At 43.0% G+C, this 18,531-nt stretch overlaps 1 protein-coding gene across 1 annotated transcript in view; it reads right to left on the reverse strand.

The window, feature by feature from the left end:
- The window catches only part of lamb4 (laminin, beta 4), a 22,775-nt gene that overhangs the window by 3,344 nt on the left and 900 nt on the right, over positions 1–18,531 (reverse strand). Inside the window, exons 3-32 of the mRNA XM_087172053.1 lie at positions 17,517–17,652; positions 17,299–17,372; positions 15,905–16,093; positions 15,534–15,597; positions 15,210–15,424; positions 14,652–14,772; positions 14,097–14,285; positions 13,598–13,753; positions 13,346–13,449; positions 12,404–12,483; positions 11,581–11,764; positions 11,170–11,301; positions 10,876–11,064; positions 10,671–10,783; positions 10,457–10,577; positions 10,084–10,264; positions 7,905–8,048; positions 7,392–7,623; positions 7,085–7,242; positions 6,629–6,853; positions 6,269–6,486; positions 5,282–5,378; positions 4,485–4,854; positions 3,496–3,662; positions 2,571–2,779; positions 1,619–1,816; positions 1,026–1,170; positions 477–684; positions 150–285; positions 3–63 (exon numbers count right to left, since the gene is read on the reverse strand). Of these exons, the coding sequence (XP_087028179.1) occupies positions 3–63; positions 150–285; positions 477–684; positions 1,026–1,170; positions 1,619–1,816; positions 2,571–2,779; positions 3,496–3,662; positions 4,485–4,854; positions 5,282–5,378; positions 6,269–6,486; positions 6,629–6,853; positions 7,085–7,242; positions 7,392–7,623; positions 7,905–8,048; positions 10,084–10,264; positions 10,457–10,577; positions 10,671–10,783; positions 10,876–11,064; positions 11,170–11,301; positions 11,581–11,764; positions 12,404–12,483; positions 13,346–13,449; positions 13,598–13,753; positions 14,097–14,285; positions 14,652–14,772; positions 15,210–15,424; positions 15,534–15,597; positions 15,905–16,093; positions 17,299–17,372; positions 17,517–17,652 (4,816 nt within the window). The remainder of the gene's footprint in view (positions 1–2; positions 64–149; positions 286–476; positions 685–1,025; positions 1,171–1,618; positions 1,817–2,570; positions 2,780–3,495; positions 3,663–4,484; positions 4,855–5,281; positions 5,379–6,268; positions 6,487–6,628; positions 6,854–7,084; positions 7,243–7,391; positions 7,624–7,904; positions 8,049–10,083; positions 10,265–10,456; positions 10,578–10,670; positions 10,784–10,875; positions 11,065–11,169; positions 11,302–11,580; positions 11,765–12,403; positions 12,484–13,345; positions 13,450–13,597; positions 13,754–14,096; positions 14,286–14,651; positions 14,773–15,209; positions 15,425–15,533; positions 15,598–15,904; positions 16,094–17,298; positions 17,373–17,516; positions 17,653–18,531) is intronic.

Raw genomic sequence — 18,531 nt, forward strand, 5'->3', positions numbered from 1 at the left:
CTTCAGATCTTCAGGTCGACGATTGATCAGCTTTGTCTCAATATTTTCCAGTTTGTCCTTAATCTGAAATATGTATAAAAAAACATGTATAAACACATTATATTATCACCGAACAGAAGTGACATATCTAAAATCTTCTTGATGTTTACGTCTTGGATTTGCTCTTTGCTCATGTCTCCGTCTCGGCCGGCTGTTTCCAGGTCATTGTTGGCTTTGTCCTGAGCTCTCTCTGCTTCAGAAATGTCTCTTCTGATCTCTGTCACATCGATGTCCTTTGTCCGCTCCCTAAACACAAGCAACAAAAACCACAAAGACTTCTTCATGAAGAGAGCAGGACTGTGACCAGATACCAGACGAGCGTGTTCAGTCAGTCACTCATCGATCAGTCAGGAGGTAAAGTTAACAGATGTTTCATGTTGTTGAGCTTTAAATAAAGTTAATGTTTAAACTGAAGTTTTGTGTTTTTAGAAACTGACTTGAGTTTCTGAGCTTCCTGCAGCAGGTCCTGGGTGGCCATGGTGCGCTCCTCCAGGTTCTTAAGGTCATCCTGGAAGTGTGTAGCATTTGACAGCAGATTCTTGATGTCATTGATCATTGATTGGAACTGCACAGGAGATCGTGGCAGTTGGATGTCCAGCACAGCTCGGGCCATTTTCTCAATGTCTTCTGGAGGAACCATCTCATCTGGATGAGGGTCATTGTTAAAGGATAAAATCATTATAAAACTGTACATGAACTCTGTTCTATCATATAGCATGTGTGTTAGCCTGAGTCCTGTGGGCAGTGCATGTTTCTGATGATGAACACTCTCCTGGGTGGATGGGGTCAGTGCTGTATATAAAAGGGACTGACAGTGTAATACAACAATTCATTTCAATTACCATACATTATTTCAAGGCTCTTTACAGAGTCAGGCCAAGACCTGACAACATAACAGTAATAAATGTTTGTTCTTTTGACCAAATAACTGAAGTGGAGTGGTGCAGGTGAGGCCCAGCCTCCAACAGTATCAAGTGAACACTCACCTATCAGGTAGTCTTTGACTTGCTGGATGATCTCCCTTGTTTTGGTCTTCTCTCTCTCGAAGGAGTCCATGTTGGCGTTTTTCCGGTCCTGCAGGTCTTTGGCCTGGTCTTTGGTGTCCTGAGCTGTCTGTTTGGCATAATTGATCTGACCCAGAATAAACAGATATAACAACATTTATTTTACAGTGAAGCAGAAAAGTGTGTCCAGCAGTCCTGTTCATCTGTCCACAGACAGTCAGTCATGCAAGGGTTAAACTGGGCTGTATGAGGAGGGGAGAGCTCCTCCCCTCCTCATACAGCCCAGTGTAACCTCAGCTGCTGATATCATGAACTTCACAGTTAAAGTTTCAGCACTGAGATCTGCCAGCCACCAGATAAAACTGCAGAGGAGGATTGATTACTGGACTGTTTGATTAGACTCAGACTGAGCGAGCTGTACCTAATAAAATGGACACTGGGTGGATGTCTACAATAAAGATCATTCTGATTCATTCTGGTCTCGTGGTTTATCTGGGCTGCCTTGTTGAAAACACATGCAGGGGACTGGGGCAGTACTGACACCATTCCTTCCAGTAATCGCGGTGTAAACCTGCCTTGTTCTTGGACTCCTCTAGTCTGGATTGGAGAGTGATGAGTTGGTCCTTGGCTCTCTCAGCTGTTTCTGAAGCTTTCTGACTCACAGGAATGACTCCATCACAGTTTGGACCTCCACACTTCCTGTCTCCCAGATCCAGACCACACAGAGCTCCACCACATCCTGAACAGTCCTCCAGACCTGGTCCTCCACAGACCTGCATCAGATCACAGCATCAGATCACAGCATCAGATCACAGCATCAGATCACAGCATCAGATCACAGCATCAGATCACAGCATCAGATCACAGCATCAGATCACAGCATCAGATCACAGCATCAGATCACAGCATCAGATCACAGCATCAGATCACAGCATCAGACCACAGCATCAGATCACAGCATCAGACCACAGCATCAGATCACAGCTTCAGATCACAGCATCAGCCCTGACTGTCATTATCATTGACTTCATGGATGGTTTAGATCCCAGCTCACACTCACTTAAATACAGCTACCGCTTTACACACAGAGTGTCATGGGACTCTCCAGGTAAAGACTCATGTCCTACCTGTCTATTAAAATGTTATATCTGTTATTATATTATCAACTTGTAAATCATATGAGCCTGCTGTTTATAGATCAGCTGATCAGCCTGGAGTCAACATTAATCAATAGTCAACTGATCTATTTCGACGACAGGGCTGAAACAGTTCAATCAGTATCTGTGATATAATGTGATAAAAACATGGACATATTATAAGAAGAGACCAGACGCAGAGCTGGTGCCTCATTGCACATGCTCATTACTGTTAAGACCTTACACTGGGATGATGTCTCTTTTATAATGGAGGTCTATGGGGAAAAGGCTCTTTGGGTCTCAGGGGATTTTTTTTGTTGCAATACTATGAGTGGCCACTGGAAGGAAGTAGCATTAAGGTGGCTGTGCCATATCCAGATGACAAACTCACCTTTCGGTTGAACTGTACCACACTGAGCTCTTTGATCTTCATCTCCAGCGGTGCCAGGTCTCTTCTTCCTCCTTTGCTGCACGTGCTCAGTTTGAGTTTGACTTCCTGTCTGGTGTCCATGGAGTCCTCCAAACCTTTATTGGCATTTTTTACCCTCTTCTCATCCAACATGAACTCTGAATGAAGCTTCTGAATCTTGTCCTGCAGCTCTGTGACAGACCAGAAACAAAGTGAAGAAGCAGCAACACAGTCTTTGATCCAGGCTCTGCTGAGGTCTGGTTCTGCTCTGGTCACATAGAGAAAGGCTCTCAACAGTAGAAACTCTTCTCACTGAAAAGTTTCTGTGTGATCAGCTGAGGAGAATCAGATCTGAGTTCAGCAGTTTTCAGACTTCTTCACTTTACAATTTATTTAAATGGATTAAAGTTAATTTGTCACAAAGTATTTGTCATTTCACTCTGAGGAAATAAAAGGCTAACAGGCTAACAGCAGTGAGGATGTAAAGTCACTTGCAGTTATAAAGAGGCCATTCCTACCCCCCCACTCTGATTGGCTGAGGAGCTTCAACATGTCACAGGTCTAAGTTCAGTAAGAACTGTGGAGAAGGCAGGTGAGTTAATGACAGGATGGCTGCACCTGGTTTTACTGTGATCTGGATCTGGTCTGAACACACTGTGACTGGCGTGAAGCCTCATGCTGGACAGCGCAAGCTAACAGGAAGCCGAGGAGTCAGGTGACCTTTTAACATGTTGGAGGACTGTGACCACCTGTACAGATGTGATTCAGACCAGACCATGTTGACTTCAGTCTGATCCAGATCCAGATCACCTTAAGGTCAGGTGGTTGTGTCTAATCTTGTTCCATAGAACTGGATGAGGGATGAATTCCAGTCTGACTGCAGCATACATCAGGATATACTCTGTACCTTCCAGGTTGTCTTCATCATCTTCATCATCTGGATCCTTGATGATTTTCTCCTTCAAGCTGTTCAGCAGCTTCTTGAAATCCAGATGAATGTTGTCAATTTCAGTGTTGAGGAGAGGAGATGGGTCGATCAGGATCATGTTTGGGTCAAGGGCGTCTTTCAACTTCCTGTAAACATTTAAAATGTTTCATTTCTGATTACAGAGTGAAACAACAACAGGACTGGCTCTTTGATTTTAAAGCTCCATACAGTCTAAAGGTAGATGTCCATGTGTTGTTTGGTTATAAACCAGGTCTAGGTTGTATATTAATACAGTGAAAGTATCAGAGGAATGCACATAGCCTATATCCAGAAACTGAGCCATAAAACCAGCCGCCAGGACTTCTTTGAACTTTGACACAACAAAACAGTCATCAAGCCCCGCCCACCTGGAATCACCATCCAACCTGTTGACCAAAAAGTCATTCTGTTGCTGAGTTACAAGACAGATTGGATCTAAGGAAGCCAGATATCACTACACAGCCTCCCCAGTGGATAAAGTAGATTTTTTCTGAAATACTGTTTATGAGTTCTACATTTTAATCTGATTTTCATGTCTGCTCGGCTCATGACCATCACCATTTACCAGTGAGCTCTACCAAGCTACAGTGGTTAGCTACAATCTGTTACCTGTGATTGGCCCGGCCATGTGTCACTCAGGAAACAGTCAGCCAATGAGAAAAGAAATAAAACGACTGACTGACATGGTTTTTGGTTCTTAAAACCACAAATACATCTTCTATTGGATCAACACTTCAAATAAAAGACAGGAGAGGGGCAGCTGTGGCTCAGGAGGTAGAGCAGAGAAGGTTGTGCTTCCATCAGTGTATGATTGTGTGTGTGTGTGTGTGTGTGGGTGTCACGTATCATACATGTGTGTGGGTGAATGTGACATGTCGTGTTCATTTCTTTGAGTTCTTAACATGTCAGATCAAGAAAGAAGAACTTACCCAATCTTCCCCCACAATTTCTCCACCTTCTCCACTTTTGGCAGGGAGAGTCCTGTCAGGTTGGTGAGGTTGTCCAGCTTGGAGTGCATCTCCATCATCTGTTGCCGGCGGTGACTGTCTCCAGGCTGCAGGTCATCACTGTGGTGAGGGATGAAGGTTTTCATCCTCTGGGCAGCTCGCTGGACGTCGGTGACATTTTCGGCCCAGAGGGCAGTGCAGGGGTGGCACTCCTCGCAGGCCGGGAACACTGAGCTGTAGCCGGCAGCACACTCATCACAGAAGATCCCAGTGACACCAGATCTACAGATACACTCACCGGTTTCAGGGTCACATGATGGACGCTCGGTTCCCTCCAGGTTACAGTCACAAGCTGAGAACAAGATGTGATGAATTAAAATAAAAACAACCAGTATCTTTGGTCCTGCTCAGTCCTGTTCAGTCCTGGTATTAACATCTGTCTAAGGTGATCTGATCACCAGTGGTAAGCTCTAGGTTCAGGTGTGAGACGCATTAAGGATCAGAGGTGGTCTGTACCTGTGTCCACCTTCTTTTAGCAGTGTGAATGTGAATGTGTCCTGGGCCACATTGAAGGGCAACTCACTCTGCTGACATCCTCTGACAAGTGGTCACTGAGACACATGTGGAGACTCAGGTTAATACTAGGTGTGAGCTGACAGACTTAGACCTGTCCACTTGTGACTTTATCAGGTCCAAGTCAGACCTGGTCTGAACAGGTTTTAACTGGGCCTCTGCCTTGAAAACAAAATGTGTGTGTGTGTGTGTGTGTTGATCCTCACAGATACACTGCAGATCTGGATTTCCAAAGTGGTTTTCTCCACATTCATCACATTGTCTCCCTCCAAACTCAGGACGACACGGACACTGTCCCGTCACCTGAACACAACACAGTAATTATTTATTACTGTTAAAATGTTTCTTTATTTTACTTTTAACTCAACTTCATAACACATTCAACGTTAACAGAGCCTTTTGGTCAGTTAGCCTGGTTGTCAGTTAGCCTGGTGGTCCGTTAGCCTGGTGGTCCGTTAGCCTGGTGGTCAGTTAGCCTGGTGATCTGTTAGCCTGGTGGTCAGTTAGCCTGGTGGTCTGTTAGCCTGGTGGTCAGTTAGCCTGGTGATCTGTTAGCCTGGTGGTCAGTTAGCCTGGTTGTCAGTTAGCCTGGTGGTCCGTTAGCCTGGTGGTCAGTTAGCCTGGTGGTCAGTTAGCCTGGTGGTCTGTTAGCCTGGTGGTCAGTTAGCCTGGTGGTCTGTTAGCCTGGTGGTCAGTTAGCCTGGTGATCTGTTAGCCCGGTGGTCAGTTAGCCCGGTGGTCTGTTAGCCCGGTGGTCAGTTAGCCCGGTGATCTGTTAGCCTGGTGGTCAGTTAGCCTGGTGATCTGTTAGCCTGGTGGTCAGTTAGCCTGGTGGTCAGTTAGCCTGATGATCTGTTAGCCTGGTGGTCAGTTAGCCTGGTGGTCAGTTAGCCTGATGATCTGTTAGCCTGGTGGTCGGTTAGCCTGGTGGTCAGTTAGCCTGGTGGTCTGTTAGCCTGGTGGTCAGTTAGCCTGGTGGTCAGTTAGCCTGGTGGTCAGTTAGCCTGGTGATCTGTTAGCCTGGTGGTCTGTTACCCTCGTGGTCAGTTAGCCTGGTGATCTGTTAGCCTGGTGATCTGTTAGCCTGGTGGTCAGTTAGCCTGGTGGTCAGTTAGCCTGGTGATCTGTTAGCCTGGTGGTCAGTTAGCCTGGTGGTCAGTTAGCCTGGTGATCTGTTAGCCTGGTGGTCTTGCCTTGTTGCATATGTTGGACAGGGAGTTGACGGGGTCACAGCTGCAGGGCTGACACCCTGATGGTCCGTCTAGGTTCCAGTATCCGTCTTCACATTCATCACAGAGGATCCCCTCTACGCCCCTCCTGCAGGGACACTGTCCTGTAGTTGGATCACAGAAACAGGGACTCCCCAGAGGACACCGAGTCACCTCCGTCCCCCGCCGGTTGCAGGAGCATTCTGGGAAATACACAATGTATTACTTAATGTAGATGAAATATATATATATGGCAGTATTCGGTTGAATGTTGAGGTTTAGTTGATGGACACTGTATTACATCATCTTGTGTAAAATGTGCTGCATGAATACTCATGTCTGTACCTTTGCAGTCCTGCACCAAGGCGTTGCCGTAGTAACCAGGTTTGCAGTTTTGGCAGCGTGGTCCCATCGTGTTGTGGAGGCAGCACAGACAGTCGCCTGTCAGGCTGTCGCAGGAGTCACGGTCGTCTGGGTTGATGTTGTTGTTGCAGGAACACTCCTCACAGCTAGCACCCAGTACCGTCAGGTCACCATAGAAACCAGGGTTGCATCTATTGCAACGTGGACCTGAGAGAGATTTTTAATGATTACTGTGTTTATGTGGTTCATGCACATAAGAAACCAGTTTTATTGCCCTGCTGTTGTGTCAACATGTCTGACAGAGACTCATAGATCACCTGTGTGTGACACCTGTCACCTACCTCTTTGAAGGGTTAGATGAAAGAAACTAGAAAGATTAAGATGTGAACAATAACCATGTTTGGTGAGCAGAGCACTTCAACAGATGTCAGCTTGTACCTGTGTGCCCCTCTCTGCAGTTGCAGGTCAGACTGAGGGACTGTGGGTTGTGTTGACAAGAAGTGGCGAAGAATCGTCCGCTGCCCTGAACATCTGGACACAAGCAGGGCTGACAGGGCTGTCTGGAGACAGGGTCACCATAGTAACCCTCCACACACCTGCATCAGTATCATAAAAGTGTCACGAGAACCGGAACATCTACAATATGAACAGTTCTGTTTATAAAGACCTCATAAGGAAGTTAGTTACTGCAGGTTTCACCTGCTATATAGATATATATATATATACACGTATATATGTACATAACCTGTCACAGTGCCGTCCCGTGCTGTGCTCTTTGCAGTTCACACACTCTCCGGTCTCTTCGTCACACACCTCTGACAGTCCGTTACATTCACAGGGTCGACAGAATGGGAAACCCCAGAATCCCGTCTGACAGCGATCACAGCGTCGCCCCGTCACCTCTGAGCGACACGCACACTGACCTCTGACCTGATCACACAGCTGTGACACTGAACCACGAGTGTCACACTCACACGCTGCAAATAACACAGCAGAGAAAAATCTATCATGGTTTTCATCACAGATCAGTGACTGTATATAAAAATGGCTGACATGGCTGCATTACAGGTCATAAAATCCACACCCTACATGTTAGTGAATGGGACATGGGCCAAAATCAAAGTACACATCACATGCATGTTTTCAGCACAACATGGCATCGCTCGTATCTCTGATATTTTCGATTCATTTTTAAACAGTGGGAGGAAGTGGAGACGTCATCTGTCTTTAATACAATTTGAATGCGAGAGTTTCTTACGTTTGCAGCCGTCAGATCCTAAACCAAACGTCAGTGGTGCACAGGTATCACAGCAACGGCCAATCACATTGGGTTTACAGTCACAGAACCCACCCAGTTTACTGCAGGATGGTCCGAGAGAACCAATGACATTACACCTGCACACTGAAAACAGGAAATACACAGAATGTTTATGATAGAACAATAACCTCTGAAACACACCAAAAACAATGAAGTCTTGAAATGAAACAAAAGTTTTGTGTCCAGTCGCTTCATGAACTTTCTCAATGTGCTGAATCACATACAGTAAGGCCCAGAAATATTTGGACAGTGACACAATCTTCATGATTTGGGCTCTGCATGCCACCACATTGGATCTGAAATGAAACAACTACAACGGAATTGAAGTGCAAACTTTAAGGTTTAATTCAAGGGTTGAACAAAAATATATGATTAAACATGTAGGAATTGTAGCTATTTTTATACAAACGCTCCTCATTTCAGGGGCTCAAAGGTAATTGGACAAATAAACATAACCCTAAGTAAAATGTTACTTTTTGATATTTTGTTGAGAATCCTTTGCAGGCAATGACTGCCTGAAGTCTGGAACATGGACATCACCAAACGCTGGGTTCCCTCCTTTGTGATGCTTTGCCAGGCCTTTACTGCAGCTGTCTTCAGTTGTTGCTTGTTTGTGGGTCTTTCTGCCTTAAGTTTTGTCTTGAGCAAGTGAAATACATGCTCAATGGGGTTGAGATCTGGTGATTGACTCGGCCATTGCAGAATATTCCACTTCTTTGCTTTAAAAAACTCCTGGGTTGCTTTTGCAGTATGTTTTGGATCATTGTCCATCTGTACTGTAAAGTGCCGTCCAATCAACTTTGCTGCATTTGGCTGAATCTGAGCAGAAAGTAAATCCCTATCCACTTCAGAATTCATCCGGCTGCTTCTGTCTTTTGTCACATCATCAATAAACACAAGTGACCCAGTGCCATTGGAAGCCATGCATGCCATCACACTGCCTCCACCATGTTTTACAGAAGATGTGGTGTGTTTTGGATCATGAGCTGTTCCAATTCTTCTCCAAACTTTCTTCTTCCCATCATTCTGGTGCAGGTTGATCTTAGTCTCATCTGTCCAAAGAATGCAGTTCCAGAACTGGGCTGGCTTCTCCAGGTGTTTTTTGGCAAAGTCAATTCTGGCCTTTCTATTTTTGAGGCTGATTAATGGTTTGCACCTTGTGGTGAATCCTTTGTATTTACTCTCATGAAGTCTTCTCTTTATGGTAGACTTAGATACTGATACACCTACTTCCTGGAGAGTGTATGTTGTGTGAGTGGATGTTGTGAAGGGGTTTTTCTTCACCATGGAAAGGATTCTGCGATCCTCCACCACTGTTGTCTTCCGTGGACGTCCAGGCCTTTTTGAGTTCCCAAGCTCACCAGTGCACTCTTTTTTTCTCAGAATGTACCAAACTGTTGATTTGGCCACTCCTAACATTTCTGCTATCTCTCTGATGGATTCAGCCTCAGGATGAACTGTTTCACCTCCATTGAGAGCTCCTTTGACCGCATGTTGTGTGTTCACAGCAACAGCTTCCAAATGCAAACGCCACACCTAGAATCAACTCCAGACCTTTTCTTTAAAGTATATTTTTTTGGGGGCTTTTTATGCCTTTATTTGATAGTATAGTGGAGAGAGACAGGAAACGGGGAATGACATGCAGCGAAAGGCCGTCTGATGCGGGACTCGAACCGGGGCCAAATGCAGCGAGGACTGTGGCCTCTACACATGGGGCGCCTGCTTAGACCACTACGCTACACAACGCCCCAACTCTAGACCTTTTAACTGCTTAATTGATGACAGGTTAACGAAGGAAGAGCCCATGCAGCCTTGTTATTTATTTTTTTTTGCAGCCTTCTGAGTCAATTGTCCAATTACTTTTGGTCCCTTGAAAAAGAGGTGGCTACGTATTAAAGAGCTGTAATTCCTAAACCCTTGCTCCAATTTGGATGTGAATACTCTCAAATTACAGCTGAGAGTCTGCACTTTAAGCCCATATTGATTATATAATTGTATCCTGAATATGTTTTAGTAAACAGCTAAAATAACAAAACTTGTGTCACTGTCCAAATATTTCTGGGCCTAACTGTATGAAGGGCTCTACTGTGAATTCTTCATCACGTGTTGAGCCACTCACCAACAGCTCCATTGTGGATTTGTGCCGACAGGCTTTTGATGAGTCCCTCGCAGCGCTCCGGCACTGACGCCTGTGAGTCGAGCTCAGCAGCCAATCCAATGCAGCGAAAGCGGCGGAAAGATTCAAGGTCACTCTGAGAGCAGAAGTTCTGGACAGACTCGATTCGGGGAATCAGACCCATCTAAAATAATTCAAAACATAACATTTAATACAGACTGTAAACATCCTGTCAGAGCAATCCTCAACAGAGGGTCTGCTGTCACTACTAACTGCTGCTAAGCTGTTATTGGACCATTGCTGTTAGTGGGAGGAGTTTAGTGGACAATCAATCAGTCAGAATGAGTTTCAGCTGAGTGTACGAAGACATCCTCACCGAATCGATCAGGATGTGTGAGCCATCAGATCCATCAGATCCAGGCTGTTTGTTAAAAACGACATCCACAAAGTACCGACCGCCTGCGTTCAGACACATTGCAGAATCCAGAATACTTGCTCTGGAGACAAACAAGTAAAAGACAACAGTAAACAACCAAAGAAACAAAAGACAGCAGTAAACAAACAACAGACAAAAACAGATATTGTCTCACCCAGAGTTTCCAGGAAGAATCAGAGTTTCACGTCCTGTTGGGTTGCTGCTGCAGCCACCCTCACCTGGTGACAGCATGATGATGCTGACTGAAGCCAGCCAATCAAATGGAGACTGAAGAGAAAGATCAATTGATGTTGAAATAAATGAAGTAAAATGTCACAATAAAGCAGCAAAAATGAATTAATGAATTAATTGAGCTTCACCTCCAGCTTATAGCGAATTAGCAGCTGGTAATCCATCGATGACGGCAGATTGTTCACAGTAAATCGAAGCCCCGCCCCCTCCAACACTCTCACTAATCCCAGGCCAGTCCAGGTGATTGGCTGATCAGGTGTCCTCTGCCGGGTAATGATCTGCAGGGCGTGACCAGGGTACAGAGGGATGCTGCTCTGCTGCAGGACCCAAAGAAAACATCTGTGCATAAGACGAGATGGAGGACAATCTGATTGGCTGAAATCTAAGACTGAATCGCCCTCACTGGTCAAGTGATATCTCACCTGTCCCTGTCTCCTTCGGCGGGCGAGTCGACGAGTCCTCCGAACCAGGACAACTCGTCCATTGCTGAATTTAAAGTCAAAGCCCTGCTCTCTGTAGTACTTCTCACACTGTGGTAAAACTACCGGATTCAACTGAAATTATACAGTATACTGCATGTTAATGCACACAAATACTGCAGTAATACTGCATGTAACATACACACAAATACTGCATGTAAAATAGTAAAATTTACATGCAGTAATACTGCATGTAAATACACACAAATACTACAGTAATTCTGCATGTAAAATAGACAGTAATACTACATATAAATACACAGTAATACTGCATGCAAATACTACAGTAACACTGCATGTAAATACACAGTAATACTGTTAGTGATGTATTGTCACACGACCTCTGTTACTCACCAGAGAAGAAGATGACGGAGTATTAGTAGGAGGAGGCGAGCTTCCTCCGTGCAGTGGGGTGGCAAGCTCCGCCTCATACAGGAAGTAGTCCAGTTGGGGCAGGAAGTACCCGGGAGCAGGGTCAGAGCAGCGCCGCCCAATCATGTTTGGTAAACAATTACATTGTCCGTCCTCTGGAGAACACCTGAGGGGACAGGAAGACGTCTCAACAGGGACTCAACAAACTGATCAGAAATCAGTTTCATGTGTTTGTTGCATCTGAACTGCTGAAGCGTAGAATACAATAGAATGCCTTTATTTGTCATATGTCCGTCGTGGAACAAATGTACAAGATAAAATATAAAATAAGACAAAACAAAGACAATAAACAGCTTTGACACGTGAATGACAAAAACAGGTGTGAAAAATAAACTGTACTGAACCCAGACTCAGTACAGTTCTTTTATGGCACTTATGTAACGAAAAATGGTCTGGTCTTTATTTGTCATCTCACATCACAAATTTAATGTTGGTTTCTGTTGCCATGGTGACTAAAGATGTGACTGACTGACACCAGTGTCATCCTTCATGTCACTGGATCTTTGTCCATACAGATTAAACCTTCATGAAGCCTCAGTGTTCAGTTGTGTGAAATTTTCTTCTTTCTGTGAATCACTCTCTGTAGAGAAACATCTGTTTCCTGTTTGTCCCTCAAGTCATCGGCCTGTTCTGATACTAACCTGTGATTCAGGGCTGGAAACAGTTCAATGAGTTCTTCCTCTTCATTATTTCACACATGAATTCACCGTTGTATGAAAACAGAATAAAATCAGAGGACACATACGTGGTGCCGTGAGCTCCTCCAATGTCACAGTCACAGGGTGAACATCTGAATGCAGAGTTTCCCAAACCCCAGAAACCTGCCTGAACATAACGCACACACCACACACACACCAACATGTTAGTCATTTAGAGCAGGAGTCAGTATCACAGCAACCACCATAGTCTCATGTACTTCATATATAAGCTCTGGTTTTACAGCTGATACATACACAGTAACATATTTAGTTAAAATTAGTCGAGAAGAAAAGAAAAGACAGTTAAAAAGATCTGAGACATTAAAAGCAGTTAAATCATTTTATAAACTGAACTGCTGCCATTGCATGATTGTAAAGGACCTTCACCCATTTAATGGTTTTTAACTGATGCAAACTGCTCGAGAACAGACAGGACCAAGGCTATAATCGTTAACTAATCATTAACTAGTCGTTAACTAATCATTAACTAAAACTAACAAAATAACAAAAACTAGATGTGAAAAAACATTTTTAACTTTGACCTTCTGACCCTTCATCAGGTTAAAATTTAGTTGAAAATGACCAGGGTATAAACAGTGTATCTTAAAAATGAGACATATGACCATAGAGGATATGATGTCGTCAACAGGCGACCAATGAAACATTACCATGATTAAAATCAAAGATATCTCTGGTTTGAGAATTGATGGAAACATTTGTGATAATGTAAGAACACAACTCAACAACATATAGAACATATAGACATTGGTCTTGCTGCTTTTATTTCAATGTGGAAAGTTAGAGATTAAAGCTGTAAGTATCTGAGCTCGTGTCATTTTCTGTTTATCTCTATGACTTGTATGACTTTTGTATGGTTCTGTTTTTTCTCTCTGTGCTTTGAAGCTTTTACTTGTAGTTTTTTGCAACAGCCACCAGAGGTCACTAAACACATTTGATTTTACAAACTGCCCCTTTAAGATGAAACCTACCAGACATCGATCACACAATGGCCCGCTCGCCAAACGGTCACATTCACAACTTCCTGTCAGCTGATCACAGTACCCAACACTTCCCAAAACATGACACCTGCACACTGATACACACACACACACACACACACACACACACACACACACACACACACACACAACAAACAAACCTGAATGAAAGCGGCAACATCAAACATGAGGCTTCTCTGCTTAGCTGTTTGTTGAAATGAAAAATAATTAATTGTTTGTTACCTTGGCAACCGGCCGGGTCATCCTGTCTCAGATTAAAGAAGCCATGTTTGCAACGATCACAGCGTTGACCCTCCACATTTTCTTTACAGACACATCGACCGCTCAGAGCGTCACAAAGACCTCCGCCATGAGAACCGACTGGGTCACAGTCACAAGCTGAAACACAGGAAGCAACTTGCATCATCACATCACATGACATCATCAAGCTGAAACACAGCATGATGGAAAAACCCTAACCATAACCCATCAATCTGTGTGGACCGGATTCTGTCAGTCCAGAAGGATCCAGCAGCAGCTCAGACCACGACGTCTTTGAACTAGATCCTTCCTCAGCAGCTAAGCTGAGCCACATTCAGTACAGGAGGCCTTTGGCTGAAGAGACTAACTTCTGTTCCATGTACAGTCCCAGAGTCATGAACCTGGATTCAGTGATGAAGCGATATCATAAACATCACGAACACACATACAGAGTGACAAAGTGAAAGCAGTTGAAGCATACGTATGCAGGCGTGCGGGTCGTCCGTTGCTCGCTGTGGATCCTGGTACAGGAAAGGTCGACACTGTTCACACTGAGGCCCTGTCCTGTCATGGCGGCAATCATCACACACACCGCCGCTCATGCCACCCGTCACTTCGAAACGAACGGCGTCGAAGTGACACGAGTCCGAGTGTCCATGACAGTTACATCCTGAGAGAACACAATTCATCATGTCTGAATCTATTACTGCTCAAATCAGTAAAGACACTTTATATATCATTATATTAATATACAGTTTCCAGTCCGTCTGAACTGAAGATCAAATACATTAAATACAAAGAACAAAATATAAATGAAATACAAAATACAACATGAAAAGATTTTACTAAGATATTTGAGTGAGTCAGTCCTCGTTTTAAAAATCAAAAATATATAAATAATAAATTGAAAGTTATTTATTTGATAAAATAAAACTGAACTAGGAATAAATCCCTTCATTGTATTTTTCACAAATTAATAACTGGTTGATATTTTCAATCAGCTAAAATAGGAAAAGTTTCATTGAACTGAATTTACTCCTGCAGATGTCAGCTGTGTCTTCTCCTCCAGGCCTCCAGGGGGAGTCATGGTGAAAGTCCTGACATTTCTCACAGTTCTCTCCAGCCGTGTTGTGCTGACAAACACAATGACCATGAACCTGAAGAGCAGAAGGCATGTTTACCTGAGAGCTCAGGTGTGCTTTGATGTAATCAGTCTGATGGATTTTCTCAACAAGAGCAAACAAGAGCAACAAGTAAATATTCGGAGGAAATGTCCTCACAGATCATACGTGATGGATTTCACATTCCTGGGACTCTGTGTTGAATCTGGATGTGCAGAGAAAAACCTGACGGCCACATACAGGGTCCGAAAATCTGAGACCAGTGAATGGAATGTGGTCTTAGACTTTAGAACCCTACAATAATTAATTATGTAATTAATAATTACTGTTATCAATTAGACAATAAAATAAAATAGTGAATGTCTTTTACAGTCTGTGTGGAATGAACACACACTGAACCCTAACCCTCATCTGATCAGTACCAGTCCAACTGATCCAGGACAGACCTGATCAGTACCAGTCCTGGTGCGTACCATGCCAGTCTGGGTGAAGACGTCCCCCCGTCCTCCATCCACAGGTGTACAGCGGCTGGCATGTCCATTACAAAAGCAGCTTCCTCTCACCACCATGTTGTAGAGTGCGTAGTAATATTTGTCCTGAGGGTTCCTGCGTCTCCGACTCAGCAGAGTGTCACCGAGTGTGAAGAGACGAGAGAAGTTCACCCGAATGTTGGTCACAGTGATGAGATCTGAGGATGAGGGATAAAACGTGATTAATTTGTTTAATATGTTTGATATGTTCTTCTTTGACTTGAACTTTTCAACAGCCAATCAGACAGCAGGATTCTTTGACCTCACCTTGGATGTTTGGTGTGTACGGGTTTTGTATTTCAAAGATGGGATCCAGAGCTTTGAGCACCACCTGGTGGAGTAACAGCAGAACAGACAAACATCCTTTCATCGTTAACACAGAGTGAAAATGAAATGTACATTAATATCAGAATATCTTAGTATGTGGTTTGTCTCCCTTTCACTTTAATGACAGCATGAACTCGAGCTGAAGATCCATTCTCTCTCAGCATGATCTCACAATCCTCAAACTTTATTGTTTAACTTTTGATTGTTTCCATGTTTATGTGAAAATGTTTCAGTGCCTTTAAACCCCACTGTACTGCATACACACACACACACACACACACACACACACACACACACACACACACACACACCTCTCCATCAGTGGACGGCTCTGATCCAGAGTATCTGCTGTCGCAGATGACATCATCGATGCTGTCGGCCAGCTCACTGGACACTGAAGGGAAATGAAGTGAACAGTCTTCTGCGAAGTAACGAAAAACCTTCCAGGTTTGTCCAAAGTCCTTTGATCGCTCCACCAACATGGCTGCTGGGCGGAAACTCTGCAGAGACAGGAAGTGACATCACTCTGTCAGTTCACATGTTCAATGATCATCAACCCATTTTCCTATTTCTTTTAAAGAATACAACTCAGTAATTAAAGCTATTCCTTTAGGGTTAATCCACTTTATGAAGAGTAATTTATGTTTTGATGATGGGAACTCTTATGAAAGCCCATCTGAACTGTTATTGAATGGTATCAATACATTCGACAAAAAGTGTATATAATAAACATTTTCATCGAATTTTTCAAAGTACAAACAAAATCACCCCAAGAGCAACATTTTATTGGAACTCACTTTTGGAAGAAATAAATTGGAATAAAACTTGTTATTACCACATGAATTTTCTATTTCAAAATTTTACATTAAATTTACCCTGTAAATTCCATAATCTCCAAATATACTGACATTGATAATTCTTGCTCGTTTTGTTGACACAAAACTATTACCCACTTATTTTTTCAATATAAAATTGTAATGAAATTTTGTACAGATTTAAATGCTTATATTTTTCCTAATACTAAAGTGACCCATTATTTTACTTTGAAAGATATAATATGTTATTATGACAATGAGAGTGTTAAATCTCTTAACTATGTTGTTAACGTTTTTATTTTATTTGGAAAATTCTTTAATCATAAACAGAAATTCTTAAATTCGACTGACTCGATTGACTCTCCCCCTTTTCTTGATGGAATTTAGTATCCTACTTGATTCCTTGTTGCTTATAAACAATAAAAGAAGCATCTGTTTTTTAGAATGTTAGAAGAATATTTTCAACGAAACCCCTTGAAGTTGATTATAATTGCTTATGTATGACTATTTGATGTTTTTGAATTGGTATTTATTTATTATTTATTTATTCATTTTTGAAGTATAAATACATCTATGTATTCAGTTGTGCATTTAATATAATTTCATGTATACTTTTCGGAATCTTTGTTGTCATCAGCTCTCATATTGATGTGTATGTGTACTGTTTGTACTTGACACATTTTTTACACTTAATAAAGTTGGGGGAAAAAATCAGATAATCAACCCTTTAAAAATATAAATGTGTATAAACACTGAATCATTTATTACATTAGACAGAAAAATAAGTAATAAAGGATTCAGTGTAACCCTCATCAGTATTGATCACTGTATATACATACTGTATACATACACAGTATATACAGTACAGTGTTTACGTTACAGTGTTTTACCTTGAAGATGAGGACCAGGTGACTGAACTGGAACACTGTCTCCAGGTCTAACCTGATGCTGACCTGGTGAACACCTGCACAGGTGAGATCATACACATATTAATTATAATTAAAATAATGATTCACACTTGCAGTTTGAATATGAACCCTTAAGTTCAGGTGAGTTTCACGTCCTCTCTGATTGGACAGTCTCTGTGATCATGATATCTTAAACTCACCGTTCTCAGACTGCCACCACTTCATTTTTCTCTCGGGGTCAAAGGTCGTGATGATGTTCTCAATGCGGTGGCTGTTCGGGTTGCTGTAGCGATCGTACGGCAGACGAGAGTCACATGTAAAACATTTCTGCCCCTCCTGATGGATGAGGACATTTTCACCTGATCAATAATCATTATGATCAATAATCATCATCATCATGCCCCTGCCCCCCTTGCTGAGGCTGGCTCTGTTTCAGGTTTCTACCTGTTAAATATGACTCTGTACTGTAAAATATTGAGTTGACATGTAAACTGCAGTGAAACTATACTCTGATGTGGTTGGACTGAGTGGGCGGATCCTCCAAGTATCTGCTCTGTGATTGGGTAAGAGGAGGAGTTAAAAGCAGATTAAAGGTAAAGCAGGTTTCTTCATATCTACAATCACTGAGACTGTTCAGTGTGTCAGAGGTAAACACTAGGTAGACAGTGTGTGTGTGTGTTAGAATATGGGTTTTTATTTATTCATTCTCACTGCGTCATGACAATTGTGAAAATATTAATTTGTTTGTTTCATTCTGTTTTTAATGAAACTTGAATCAAGATCCTGAAGAATCAGGACGAAAAGTTCAGTAATGAAGAGACGAGGACAGATCAGGACATGTTTCAGTATGAGAGGCTGAGCGAGAGCCAGGAAGACAAACACACACACACACACACACACACACACACACACACACACACACACACAGTGTGTTGGTTTATGTGTGTAGTGTTAGGACTAGTGTGTGTGTGTGTGTGTGTGTGTGCGTGTGTGTGTGTGTATTGTAACTGTGTGCGTGTGTGTGTGTGTATTGACTGTACATGTACAGTGTAAGGGTGTTGTCACACTGTGTTGTCAGACCTCCAAGTATCCTATGATGCAGTAGTTCTGAGGTCCGTCTAGACCACATGTCGATGAGGCCGAGAGCTGAGCAGCTCGACCCACCATCAGGTCACCCAGCTGAGGGCTGCAGGAGCCGCCTGGACACTGGTCCTG

The sequence above is a fragment of the Seriola lalandi genome, unplaced genomic scaffold (assembly GCF_002814215.2).
Source record: "Seriola lalandi dorsalis isolate HSWRI2012SDOR001 ecotype SW California unplaced genomic scaffold, Sedor1 jcf7180002051726, whole genome shotgun sequence".
NCBI classification, from domain to species: Eukaryota; Metazoa; Chordata; class Actinopteri; order Carangiformes; family Carangidae; genus Seriola; species Seriola lalandi.